A 14,559-nucleotide genomic window follows, 5' to 3' on the forward strand; every position below is an offset into this window, starting at 1 on the left:
TGTTTAGTTCTAGTCCCACCATCTTAAAAGAAACAAACATTTAAGTATAAGGGTGTTAAGATACAGCTCATTCAGCATTCACAAGTTGTGAGGTAAGGACAGCCTTTCTCTGTGCTTGTAGAGATTTGTCAGATCATGATTCTTGGTCTCTAAAACTTATGTTGTTAGACACTTCATGTAGAGAAAAAAGTCTAGGTTTAATTTCTGAAGAAGTAATTATAAGGAAACAGTAAAGAGATATTTATTTTCAAAAAATAATCTGGCAAACTTCATATTCGCTTTCAAAAAATAGAAATGCAAAGGTGAATCATTAGTAAACTTAGCTTGCTAATATGAGGCTATTAGAATTTAATTTTTGATGTCTAATACCACCTCTAATTACATTAGATATCTTAAAAAGTTAAGGAAATGCATATGTTCTTTCTTCAGCTCTGACAAAATGACAATGGCAGTTTCAGAAGCATCCAGAATAGAGTTTGTTTCAGATTTTCTGAAGTGCCTAGTCTATTAAGTAAAATATTCTAATCTGATGATGGTAATTTGACCTAATGTGAAAGCCAATTGTAATATGATGATACTAATTTTGATGCTGTTCATGGACTTCTTTCTTGTTTTGACCGTAAGATGATGGCGTTCCTACTATTTCATGGAAACTTCGTTGATTTTTGTTAGCAATCGTGACTTCAGTGAAGCCATAGTCATCTTTCTTCTTTGTGACTAATCTGCTTGGTAATTGCCGTTTTAGTAGTTATTAGCACATGTTATTGAGAGGAACCCTCAAGGCAAGCTTTAAAGCTTATGTGAAGTATTTACACATATTAGAAATACAGCTTGTCAAATTTGTATTAAGACTTTAAAGTACAACCTTTTTCTTAGTCCTAACTGCCCTCTGTTTCCTAGGAGACCATTCTAGAGTACATAAAAGGAATTCCTTCTCCAGAACTTGGGAGTGCTGGAGGCTGTAATGAAAAGAGATGAGCTGTAAGATTTCTTTAACATGAGTAAAGTTACTGTTTTCCTGCATTTTTTGTAGGTAGTTGGACTGGTTGCATCTGACTGTTTTCAGAACATCAGCTTGAGCCAACAAATGACATGATAGATTTTTAGCCCAAACAAGATTTGTCTGGCCGGTTAAAAGCAAAGTAGAACAGGGTTATTTAATGGAAAGTCATGGGTAATGTTAAGTGTAGACATTTCTACCAGTTTCTTCAACAATGAAATAATAAACCTGTCGGAAAGGATTTTCGCTGTTTGGTTGATTAAAACAGTTTGGTTGATTGAAACAGTTTGGTTCTGTACTGTGTTGTACAACTGTATTGTGTTTTGAATTAGCTATGAGTAATATTTTTCTGTTTTAAAAGTCTTGGACTTTTGCTTGCTTACTTGGTAGTTTTTTGTGACAATGGTGAGATTTGCCTTAGCACCAGTTTGCCATAACAGTTTAGAGAGGAAAATTAAATTTGACCCCAGTTCTTTAATTCGAAACAAAAGTTCAGCTTGGTCTTAGAATTATCACTTGCCAGACTGCTTTGCTTGTGAAGTCTAGCCACAGTTCTGAAGCAAGGCTGCAATTTCACATATGCTTTAACTGACATAAGCCAAAACTGCTGCCAGATAAGTGGTTTCTACTGTCTGTGTCTCTGGCAGCTTATCTTTTGTGTGCCACCATGGAAGAAGGAGTAGCAAAACTGTGTTCAGCTGCATGGTAAGAGAGTTAGTCTGTCATAAACCTATTTCTTTGCTGCTGCTGAGGTGTTTGTAACTCAGATAATTTTTTTTCTGCAATTTATCATGCAGTTACACAAATAACTGTGCTTTTGTTTGCCACAATTTGAGGGGTCATTGTAAGGACAGGAGTGAGTGTCTGGGAGCAAAAGAAAGTGGTACTGCTTTTGACAGGAAAAGTCACATTTTGTGACAGGTAAAGTTGCATATGATAGGTCAGTTGTGGTGTTCTAAAAAGCCTGCCTCTTCAGATAGTAAACAGTTCTTCTCCTTACCACCTACTTCATTTCAAAAGGGAGAGGAGAGAATAAGTTAGTCAGATTTACTATTTATTTCAGTACCTTACTGGAAATCAGAAAGCAAGAGACGTAGAAATGAGACTTGAAGGACTTGAGTCTAATGCTCTCTGCACTATCTAGTGGAAGGGTGGAAGGTGGTACCCTAAGGAATATCTAAGCTAGAATGTCTTCTAGCTTTGGTATGTTCCTTAGAAAATGTGAAGTTACATCCTTTCCCTTTAAAGCAGTGTGAGTAAAAGTTAGAGTTAAAATTAAATTAATATAAAATAATCCATAGAATTTACAGAAACAGTAATTAGATTTTAATAAAAATTATGCCCATTTTGTTGGTAATGACATATATAATATGTTGAGGAAGTCACAAGCAGTCAGTAGGCAATTATAAACGTAAAGTAGTTTCTATTGTCTAGAAATTCTATTGAGATTTTATTGCAGATTTTATTTAGTCCAGAGGAGGGACACAAAAATGATCAGAGGGCTGGAGCACCTCTCCTATGAGGACAGACTGAGAGAGCTGGGGCTGTTCAGCCTGGAGAAGAGAAGGCTCCAGGGAGACCTTACAGCAGCCTTCCAGTACCTGAAGGGGGCGAACAGGAAAGCTGGGAAGGCACTGTTTATAAGGGTGTGTAGCAACAGGACAAGGCGTGATGGTTTTAAACTAGAGCAGGGTAGATTTAGACTATATATCAGGAAGAAGTTCCCTGCTGTGAGGTTGGTGAAACACTGGAACACATTGCCTGGAGAGATGTTGGAGGTGTCATCCCTGACATTTAGAGTCAGTCTTGATGGGCCTCTGAGGAACCTGATGTAGTTAAAGATGTCTCTGCTCAGTGCAGGGAGTTTGGACTAGACTTAATTCATTCTATGATTCTATGAAATATTTCCTCTGCATACAGTAAAGAAATGGGAAATATTACCATGTGTTTGATAGGGAGACTGTTTAAACAAAATGTACAAGGACTTCCAAGAACACTCAACAGAAATTCATGTAACCATGAATAATGGATTAGGGTTCCTACTGATCTTTTAGTAGTAAATCAGACCCCGATTTTACAAACAACTGGGAAAACCTACTATGTCTTCTCCTTTGCCCCCTGTGGAAACTGAATTATTACTGTGTGAAATCTTCTTGGCTTTTAATCAGGAGGTGAATTTCATTCTCCCCATTCCTCCCTCCTTTTTTCATGGCCTTTTGTCCTGCTTCCCAGTGAAATATGTGCCATGGTTGTGATGTTAGCATGTAAGGAGCTTTCATTTACACTTGTTTTTATCTGTATTACTATATTTACATAAATACACATGCAGACAAATGGTATGGTCTTAAGAATGTGTGCCACATGTTTTAAGGTTTAAACTGCAGGTGAAGAGATGGTTATTCCAATAGGTATTTAGGATAACAGAATTTTAATAGTCCTGCTTGAAGCCTTGCAGCTGAAACATTAGGTTCTGTGTTACTGTGCATCTTCATCTGTAATGCAGCTGACACATTCTCATTTTCTGCACTTTGTAGTCGTCACATCCAAATAGTCTTTTATTGCTTCTCTGTGGCTTGCCTGCTTAAAAAACAGTTACAATCCCAAAATGTTGAATTTTGAGTCTGAAATTTACACATTTGCATGTATGCAGTTTCCTGTACTTCTCAGGAGAGGTTGAACATGTGGAGCTTTTGGAAATCCAACCAGCTATTCATTTGTCAACCAGCTAGTTTTATAGTATGAATGAATAGAGCAAATTTTAGCCTTCGAATTTTAAAATCTTCTCCACAATAGTTACTTTTTCTCCTCTGGTATTTCTGTCTTCTGCTTATCTCACTAGCTTTCAGTATTTTTGTCCCAGTCTTCTTTTTTTTTTTTTCTTTGCTCCTCCAGTATCCCTTTTTCTGTTTATATTGTCTAGTTTTTTCACAAGCATTTTATTTTAGCTTTTCATGATCTTTCAGGCCTTTGCTTGTGTGACTTGCCTCAGTAAATATTTGCTAGAAAGCTTTCCTTAAGCCACTTTTTTCATGTACCTTTCTGCAGTTTCAAGTGTGAAAGTATGGATTCTGCATCAAAGATATGTGTATGTACTATGTAATCTCTAATGCTTTTGTCATGGAGATGCTTCTGTATATTCAGAACGTTTCACCATGCTGTGGTTTGTCATTAATGAGTATATTATTTTGAAAAAATATTCAAGGCATTCTTGTCTGCACAGTTATAACAAACCAGCTGATTTTAAGATGTTCAGCTGAAGAATAGAGAAATATTTGTATATCCAGAGCTAAGAAGATGCAACATTCAGCTATATGAAAGTGAGTTAAGTAAGATCCATAATAGCTTAAAAGACAGTTTCTTTGTAAATAATGAAGAATAAAATGTGACAGTTCAGTGGTGAATTTCACAGTTATGTTCAAAAAGGTAGATGATGCCAGTAATAAATTTTCTTCTGTGTTTTTGTGTTCTAGATTAATCAATATGTTGGTCATGTAGTAATTTTGCCTAAAAAAAGTATTAGAACGTGGCTAAATGTCTGAATGGAAAGTCATTTTGTAGCGGTGAACTACATAACAAGATTTCATTTGTTTGCTATGTTTAACAAGAGTGTATGGGGTACCATATATAGCTTGATGTGATCAGATATCTAGGTCATGGCAGTGCAAGCTGAAGCCATTTTTAAAAAAAAAGTTTGAGGACTGAGTAAGATTTCTTTTCATTCGTTGCCAGTAATGCCCAAAGATAAAACTGATTAAGAGATATCCTGAGTGAATTTGTTTTATAATTTACTGTAAGTCGTTCTTCCTGACTATATTCAGTCCCAGTCTTCAAATAACACTAGAGCTTAGGTGTTGATAGGTATTACTGAAGGTAAAATACAATATACTGACTTTCAGATTTTTTTACTGTAGAAGACAACTCTAAGTATTTTTCAGATTGAAAACACTTCCAGTTATAGATGAGTTTGTGTACCACAAATAACATAATCTCATTGGTTATTCTTACTTGGTCAAAACTTCCACTGAAGTAAGTGAAATACTACAATTTGGCCAATAAATTGGTTCATAGGAACACTCAAAATAAATTCTTATCTGAATTGAAAAAGCTGTCCATTTCTTTTCTTTAGGTATCTGATGTCCAAAGCAGCTGCAGATCACCAACTCCCTCTCTGTGTGACATCACTAGAAAATGCTAGACTAGTGATGTCACACATACCACAGAACCCCACTGCAGAATGGAGCGGGCCTGTTAAGGGTAAGGTAAGTTTTCTTCCTCCACCACCACTCCTTTTCAACAATATTGCATGGTTTTATAAGATTTCTAGTTTTCTTTATTTTATGTCCTGGGGATGTAAAGTAAAGATTAAAGAAAATCTTATAGAACTGCATAATATTGTGGTTGTGTGTGTGCTTATTTAAAAACAAAACAAAAATTCCCCTATAAAGTTCAGTCCTTACCTCATATATCCATATCCTGGCTCCAGTCTGCTTTGGGGTTCCATGATGAGTATGCCAGAATATTGTATGTTGAGGCATCACAGAGAGTGGAGTCAGCATTTCCTGGCTGCTCTGGATGTCAGAAACCTTATTTTATAAGGTAAGTTCAGTTGAGAATGCGTTGAATGTCTCTGTGTTCATATGGAAACATTCAGCACATTTATAAAATGTGGTTTTATTGTATTTACATTTTAAAGTTTAATTGTAACTTAACCCAGCTGAAAGTCACATTTAATGTGTGTCCTCTGTCTAGGCCTTTTTTCTCATTTGTTCTATTGTTAACACCTTATACTATGTTTTCAGAATAGTGTTTTGTTTGTCACTACCTGGAACAAGATGGTAACTAAGTTCTGTTTAACATCTTTATCAATGATCTGGAGGAGGGCATCAAGTGCACCCTGAGTAAGTTTGCAGATGGCACAAAGCTGGACAGGAGTGTTAATGCACTGGAGGTCAGGAAGGCTCCACAGAGAGACCTGGACAGGCTGGATCAAGGGACCAAAGCTGGCAGTACAGGTGCAACATGCCCTTGGCTCTCAGCAACCCCCGGCAACACTACGGATGTGGGGAAGAGTGGCTGGAGAGCTGCCTGGCAGAAAACGATTTGGGGGTGCTGGTGAGCAGCCAGCTGGACAAGAGCCATCAGTGTGCCCAGGTGGCCAAGGAGGCCAACAGCATCCTGCCTGCATCAGCAGTAGCGTGGCCAGCAGGACCAAGGCAGGGATCCCCCTGGACTCGTCACTGGTGAGGTCACACCTTGAACCCTGTGTTCGGTTTTGGGCCCCTCCCTCCAAGAAAGACACTGAGGTGCTGGAGCGTGTCCAGAGAAGGGCACATGAAGAAGCTGGTGAAGGGTCTAGAGCACAAGCCCTCTGAGGAGCAACTGAGGGCACTGGGCTTGTTGGGCGTGCAGAAAAGGAGGCTGAAGGGCAGACTCTGCAACACCTGACAGGAAGTTGTAGTGAGGTGGGGATCAGTCTCTTCTCCCAAGTAACAAGTGATAGGACAAGAGGAAATAATCTCACATTGCGCCAGGGGAGGTTTAGGTTGGACATTAGGAAAAATTTCCTTACTGAAAGGATTGTCAACAATTGACACAGGCTTCCTAGGGAAGTGGTGCTTAAGGACATAGTTTAGCAGTGGCATCACTAGGTTAACAATTGGACTCGATCTTAAAGGTCTTTTCCAACCTAAATGATTCTATGATCCTAGAAGCCTGATCCAGGGTGTAGAAGGAGTGGTACTGGGAATGTGAATTACAAAAGACACTGTACATACTCACGTTAGGTACTGGGTATTTGTATTTAAATAATGAATTTGGAATTCAGGCTCTTATCAAACTTAGAATTAGCTCAAGTAAATTGACGAGCAACAGTTTCTTCACACATCTATTAAGAGAAAGCTCCTCAGTAACAGAGAAAAGCTGTTTTTAACACTGTAAAATACTGTCTCAGGTTGATGTACTTGGATAATTTCAGGCGATGTCTACTGGATTTAGTTAATGTCCTGATGGATTTCACAAACAATGGAAGACAGTGCATCTGGATCTCCATTTCTACAGACCACTTGTTGACCAGAGGACTGAACTTACAGGGCTGTAATAGCTGTTACTTTGTACTAACCCTGCCATTCCACTAAACCACTCCTCATGGAGTTTTCTGAATAGCTATATTCTGATGACTTTGAGTGGAAGAGCCATTGCTGTTGTGCTGTGGTCAGTTGCTTCTGAGCCATTAGATGTTGCATTCGTTTGTTAATCCAAAAAACTACATCAGGCTGTACACATCAGGCTTTTATTGTTTATCATAAGGAAATCTGCAGTCAGTGGTTGAAAGGGACATTTGAAGGTCTCTGCACTTTGAAGCAGGGCTGTTGTCATCATGGCATTAAGTCATCCATGACCTGACTAGCCAAGTTCTGAAAACAATGAAGAATAGAGATTCAATGGCTTCTCTGCACAACCTGTTCTAATGCCATATATTTCTAATGAAAATCGACCTTCTAAGGTCCACCATCAGCCTCTTAGGCATTAGTTTGTAGCTGTTCTCCTGCATTATATCATTTGGTATTACTGAGAAGAATTTGCAATACAGACATTTGTAAAGGCAAGTTTATTATTAATTTGGAGGGGTTATTATTATTATGTTGCTAGAGTATTTTTTTGTCCAGAGGACACTGTTTTTCTTAAAAATCAGCTCTTGAATTTGAGTGGCATAGGACTGTAGGGGGTTTTTTTTTGTCATTTTTGTAAGCCCAGAGATAAGTGACTTATAGTTGTTCTTTTTTGATGTATTAATGAAGGCAGTAGTCTTGAAGTCTGCTATTGACAAAGCCTTCTACTTATGTTTGGCTATGCAATGTATGATACAGTTATCACTTCCAAGTTTATCCAGTTGGTCAGCTGATAGTGTTCTGGCTCATAGGTAGTATTTTTTTCTACTTAGGCCAAGGTCTTAGCCTTGTTTAAAGATAAATGAGTCTCAAAAATCAGTAATTTCTTGTTGGTTATACTCTGTAGTAGTTCATATCTTTTTAATACTGTATTTTCACTCATCCCTTTCTTTGCTCTATTAAATATATGTTGATTGTTTCTATATCAGGTAGAGCATTTTCGCGTACAGGATCTCTATATCCTGTGGTGGTACTGTTCGTTTGTGCTATCTTGATTTTTATTTTGATGCAATTCAGTAATACTGTATAATATAAAAAATCCTTTAAAGCTGTCTGTGAAATGTTCTGTGTGCCTTACAAGCAAGATAAAGCTGTGCAGATAATATTATGTCATATGTTGGGAATTAATTCTGTTGGCTGATTTGGTATCACCTCCTAATGTTAGTGGTTCGTAGGCTGCAGTATACACAAGGGCTGTTTTCTATTTCAGTGCTCTGTCGAAGGTTTTATGCTGCAGTGCCTTACATGTGCGAATATGACTGACCACAAATCAAGGAAATTAGAACACAGTTTGCTGGCTTGTCTGTGTCCTCAACACTAACCATTGTGTTGTAGTTTTAATGGAAGAATGAAGGAGTAGCCATTCATTTTGTTATGCAACATGCAAATGATTAGCCATAAAAAGTAGATACCTGGTCTTCAAACAAGCACTCAGCTTAACTGGTCTTGCTGTGCATTGGAGAGTTCTGCTGAAATGTGTGGAAAGAGATTTTTTTAAAAGTCCATAGAAAAATCACTATTGTAGACTGCTGAAAGGCAGCCATTTCCAGCTTTATTCAGCTTTTCCCAATCTGTGTTTCTTGGTATGCTGGACCACAGGTATCTGTGAAGTATATGAGCTCTATCAAAAACTGAATATGTATATGAAATAAGTAAGTTCCCAAGTCTTACTGCTTTTTCGTGTAGAACCATAGTCTCTTTACTGTCTGACAAGTCAAGAGATAAAATCCTCATTTACATAAAATGCACAGAATTAGTAGAGCGGCAGAAGTACTAGAGTATACCATATCTCTCTGTAGTTGTTACATACATATGCATTATTTGGCCTAGTATATAATAAACTGAAGGATAACATTTTTGAAAGAAATACTTATGAGGAGTATCTGAGAGAGTTAAGAGATATATTTTGCAGCATTATCACCATGGTTGTGCTCTATATATGTATATGCAGGCTTATTGTCATTTCCCAATGTCCTTTATCCTCATTCAACTTTTCCAGATTTACTAAAACATGAATTCTTGGAAGACCATTAGATTACATATACAGGTTTTGAAAAGAAAACCATTTTTAGTTATACATTTGAGTTATACATTTGAGTTATACATTTGAGTTATACATTTAGTTATACATTTGAGCTTAAAGATTTTATGTTGGAAAACTGGTCTCTCATGCATAGTCTGTTACTTCATAAATGACCAATTTGCAAAAATTTTCTTTTAAAAAAACCTTTATCTAGAACTTTGCATAAATTACAAGAATGTAATGCAAAAACTATTTGGGTTTTATCCTTGAATATTTTTTTTGCGAATAATAATCATAAAAGTTATATCATGTTAAATGAGATTATGGTAAGATTTCCTGTAGACGTTTTGTCTGTAACTATTACAAGTGTAATAAACCAACTTGGTTGGTTTGCCTGATCTGAGTGGATTTCTACCTACGTTGGTTACTCACTTAGGTAATTTTAAACACATGGTGTATTTGTAGGATTCTACTTCAGTTTTGTTTGACCTGCAAACAATGACCTTCCTTGTAGTATTGCTTTTTTAATTAAGACATTTTCTCTCTGTAATATAAAAAAAAAGATTAATGTCTTACATAGGTTAAGGGTAGATATAAGTGTGGAATTTACTAGTATTTTCTTGCAGTTATTTTCTTCATATGCTGTATTAGTGTACCAGGATTACTGTAGTACTAACACAGTATAAGAAGATTCAGGTTTAATGTAGTGATAAATAAATGGTTTTTATGTTTTCAGGGAAGATGGTACCACCGGAAGCAAGCAGTAAAGGAGTTGCATGGTACGTTAATACGACTGCTTAATGAACTGTTACCATGGGAACCAAAGCTAGTGAAAGCATTTCAAAGAAACAGGTAATTAGCTGCTCTTTTGTTAACAATAGGGCAAGGGATGGAAAGCAGAACAAAATTCACTTTTAAAACCTAATCAAGAAGTTGTCTTCTCCAATAAATGAAATGAAAATACTTTGAGGAGTGAGGTACTGTCAGTGTTTTAGTTGGAAGAATTATTTTATGTTCCAGACATACTATCTCTAAATAAATTTCAGTTTAACTACTAATGCTTTTTCCTCTCTCAAATGCTCTAGAATCCTTAAGCATGCCTATCAATAGTTGTATCACAATCTAGCTAGGATTTGTGTTGTTGCTTATTTGGTTAAGAGGTTCTGAAAAACTGTATCTGGAAAACTAGACCAGGGCTTCTTAGAATACTTTGTCAGCTTGCTTACTGTCTAAAGCTACCTAAATTGATTGTTAATGAATTCTTCACAAAATAATTCCTAAAAACATTGTTTTGAGGTATTTGTAATGCTGTTAATTTGAAAAGCCTCTGGAATGAAGTGTGTCAGAGAAATACCAGTGAAGCTGTTACTGATTTAAATCTAGCAAGGTCAGGTATTAGCAGCAGTGAAAATGCTACCCAGATTATAAACACTGGAGAGACTGGATATTGACTTGGTATTGTCATTGTGTCTGGAAGCTTGTTACAGTTGTTGTCAGCCATACGGCTATTGCTGTAATCATACCTTAGTTTTACCATATAGACATTAAAAAAGCAAGTAATTATTAGAATCTTAAACTCTTGTCAAAGATAAGTAAAGTTAGGCAGCTGATTTAAGTGTTGAGTGTAAAGGAAGCAATTTATACAGTTCTGGCTGTATACAATCTGGCTGATTCTGAAAATTGTAAAAGGTATTAGGTTTAGGAAGAGCAACAGTATAGCACCAAAGACAGTAAACAGATAGAAATACTAAGACTTGATTCCTTAGTAGCTCATTTTATGGATACCATGCATGAATTAAAATCTTTATTTGAAAATTTAGGATGTCATTGGACATTTTGCTTTAAATAATGGACCAAAGTACAAGTTTGGGGTTTTTTTCTGTTCAAGGTTCTGTTCATTTTTCTTTGTTGTTCTTCCTGTTTGTACCAATTTAGACTCCTTTTGGAAATGTGACAGCTAGTAATACTATTATTTCAGTTTCCAGTATGTGGGGTTTCCAGTTTTATCCTTTATGTAAATTCTGCTGTGGAATGGTTTGGTACCCAGTATTATTAGTTCTTGTTTGTTAAATGTGGTTATGGCATACAGAATTTGAACTGTTGTATAAAGTGGGTAGAAGTACTATATATGAGGTGAGCATAATGAGAGTAAATTTCAGTCTGGAATTGGATGGCTGAGGTCTTGCATATATTTGTGCTGGTAGCTAGAGAAGCCTGCATTTAGAGTAGAGAGTAATTTCTGAGATTAACTTAACTCATATTTCTCAGCATTTAAGTTTTAGGCTGTAACCCTAGTTTATTAAGCAGTGTTAGCCTAGGTATTTCTATGACGTAACTGTTTGGACAGACACATAGTATACTAGGGAACAGCTCCAGCTGAAAAACAAATCTTTACAAATCATGAGGAGGAAAGAAAGGTAGGTGGGAAGTGGCTAGATCAATGCTGCTAGTCAGCTGTGTAGCATCAGTGACAGTGGTGAAGAAAGTTGTCATGTGAAAAGGAAAAAGCAATTGAATCAAGATTGCTTATGCTGGTTCATAAGCACTACCACAAGTCTAGCTGCAGTTGCAGTGTCTACCGGATGTTGCAACCAGCTACTAATATCTAATAAGTTAATGGCAGTGTTGACCTTATAGGTTGTTAAGGATGTGGGCAGAGCTCCTTCATTCTGTGCAAAACCTCAATATGGCGTGAGTTTTCCTTCCTTTCTTTTTTGTTACCTGTAATTAGTAGGAGCACTCTTGATGATCAAAATTTTTTTCCTTCTGAAGGGTCCTCTGGTCTTTTCAAAATTACAACAGAGTAAAATGTTAAATGGTATTTGAATAGCAGCCAGGTTTAAAAGGAAAGGTTAGTTGTGTCCACTGATCAGATTTGTTCTCTGGCCCCACAGTTGAAGCTACTCTAAAGAAAAAACGAAATTTCCATCCAGAAGCTTTAGTACAGTACTGGTTCCCTAGTTTACTCCTGTTCTTCCCTAGTGTCCTTCTGTAGTTCTTCCACCCCTAGACTTAAAGCTTAAAATCGTAATGACAGAGTTGAAGTATTGTTGATGCTACATCTTCGTAATGACTTCAAGGTTGTCTTCCTTCAGAGAGTGTCAAAGCTGTGAGTAACTCAGGTCTTAGTGGCCCCAACCAGCCTCCATGCACATCACCTGCCCATGGCCCCAGGAGGCCCATTTCAGCTCATTCTGCAGCCTTCAGAATTCTTTCTGCTGTCCGAATGTGTTTCCAGCTCAATTACAGCAGTTACCCTTCCTGGCCAGGGGTCCTGCTGACCTGGACTGACCCTCAGATTCACCTAGGAACTGAATCATCATGGTGGACCTGCTCAGAAATTACTGAGCTGCCTCCTGACCCTGGCAGCCATCACTGCACCTGATCCTGATCTGAATCAGTGAACTAACTTCCCAGCTTGATCTCAGATCTGCCTCAATACAAGGAACTTGCCTATTGATTTGGGCTCTTGGTTGAACTCAGTTACCACCCCTAGGCCTGCCCTGCTCCCTTATTCCGGAGTGATGGGATAGCGTCCTTGCTGGTGAGGCTCATGCCCTGCCAGCTATGATTTCAGGCTTGGCTCTTCTCACTCCATGCCTTAGGGAGCAGCAGGCCATTGCTGCACTCACGGCAAACAACTGTTATTTTAACACATAAGAATGCGTTACTGTCATGTGCGCTAGATCCAGATTGGAGTCTGGATTCTATTCTGCACAAGATGCTAAGTGCTATAATCTATATATTTGTTTACTAAGTAATTCTGCTGGATATTGTGTTGGTTGCTACCAGCTGAATCCTGTAGTTCACTGTATTTGTACACTAAAATACCCCCTAAATCTCATCCAAATAATGGATTAGAAGAAGAGGAAATGTAAATATGTAGCAGTTTAGGAGTACCGAGGTAAGTGTCTGTTTCTGAATGATGTTCAAATGAGTAAAGCAGCTATATGTTTCCATCATAAGCATGTTCTTTAGTGCAGATTGAGCCTATGGAAATGACAGCTGTTGTAATGGCCCAGATATAAGAAAGTTTTCTTATAGGAGAAAGTTACATTATGGTTCCATAGCTGGGCCAAAAGCATAGTGTATTTAAGAAACACACGATTTACTTAATTCTCTGCTTAGGATTGCCTTCAGAGAAAAGAGGGGACTTGTTACAGTTAATACTCTATACAGATGCATAATGGGAGGTGAAGGAAGAAACAAAAGATGGATGCACTAAAACGGTGATGGCCATGTTTGACTCAGTCTTTTTGCTTATTGTTAGAGTACTTAATGACACAGAATTCTGTTTCGGTGGGGCAAGGGTCATTACTGTCACTTCACATTTTCTGTGTTTAAGAGACTTGCAGACAGAGCTACCTGTGCTGAAGGGCACAGGCAATTCTACACTGACTTTTTGTGTGTCAGAAAATAAAAAAGTGTTTAAAACAGTGTAGTTCTTTAGTGAAGTTATTTTTGTTATTTTCAAGGTCTAGATTGAAGAAGGACTATGATGACTTTAAAAAACATCCAGACCATGATAAATTTACCAGAGAATTGTGGAGCAATGATGAAAATGAAGTTGATTCTGGCAAAGATTCTTTTGCATTAGTATGCAGCAAATCTTCAGATTCTGCAGAACATGTGGAAGTTCCCAGAAAAGATCACCCAGGCAATGGTAAGCATTTACTGGAATGTGATATCTTGAGCTTGTTTCGTGAGTTGAATCAAGTTGATATTTCCATGCAAGCTAGCTACTACTGTGATATTACTGAAATAGCTTGTAATGCATGTCTGATGGATGTAGGCTAGAAGAGGGCATACATGACCAAAATGAGAGTTGATTAATGTAAATTTTGCCATTTCTGTGCTTAACTATTTCTGTGAAAACATAGTAGACCTGCTTGGAATTTATATTTATGGTGGGTGGACCTTGGCTGGCTGCCACATGTCTGCTCAGGCACTCTGTCACTACCCTTCCTTAACAGCACAAAGAGAGAAAATAAGATGGGAAAGCTCATGGGTCTGGATACAGACAGGGAGATCACTCACTAGTTACAGTCACAGGTAAAACAGACTTACCTGGGGAAAACTAACTGATTTATTGCCAATTAGAGTGAGGTGGTGAGAAACAAAGACAAAAGCACTTTCCCCTACCACTCCCATCTCTCCATCTTCTTCCTAGGCTCAACTTCATTCCCAGTTCTGCTATCTCCATTAGGAATTGAGGTCAGTTCATAACACTTTGTCTTTTCTGCTCCTTCACACTTTTACCCTTCTCCAATGTGAGGTCCTTCCCATGGGATACAGTCCTTCACAAACTGCTCCAGCGTGGGTCCTATCCAGAGGCAAGAGTCGTAGAATCATAGAATCATAGAACAATT

At 37.6% G+C, this 14,559-nt stretch overlaps 1 protein-coding gene across 1 annotated transcript in view; it reads left to right on the forward strand.

Annotated features, from left to right (window-relative positions):
- Positions 1 to 13,853, forward strand: part of LOC104281060 (uncharacterized protein KIAA2026-like) — a gene marked incomplete at both ends in the record, with an annotated part of 36,096 nt that extends 22,243 nt beyond the window's left edge. The window contains 2 exons of the mRNA XM_009878920.1: positions 9,927 to 10,042; positions 13,666 to 13,853. Of these exons, the coding sequence (XP_009877222.1) occupies positions 9,927 to 10,042; positions 13,666 to 13,853 (304 nt within the window). The remainder of the gene's footprint in view (positions 1 to 9,926; positions 10,043 to 13,665) is intronic.
- Positions 13,854 to 14,559: the final 706 nt, after the last annotated feature.

Source organism: Apaloderma vittatum, unplaced genomic scaffold (assembly GCF_000703405.1).
Source record: "Apaloderma vittatum isolate BGI_N311 unplaced genomic scaffold, ASM70340v1 scaffold12901, whole genome shotgun sequence".
Lineage (NCBI taxonomy): Eukaryota > Metazoa > Chordata > Aves > Trogoniformes > Trogonidae > Apaloderma > Apaloderma vittatum.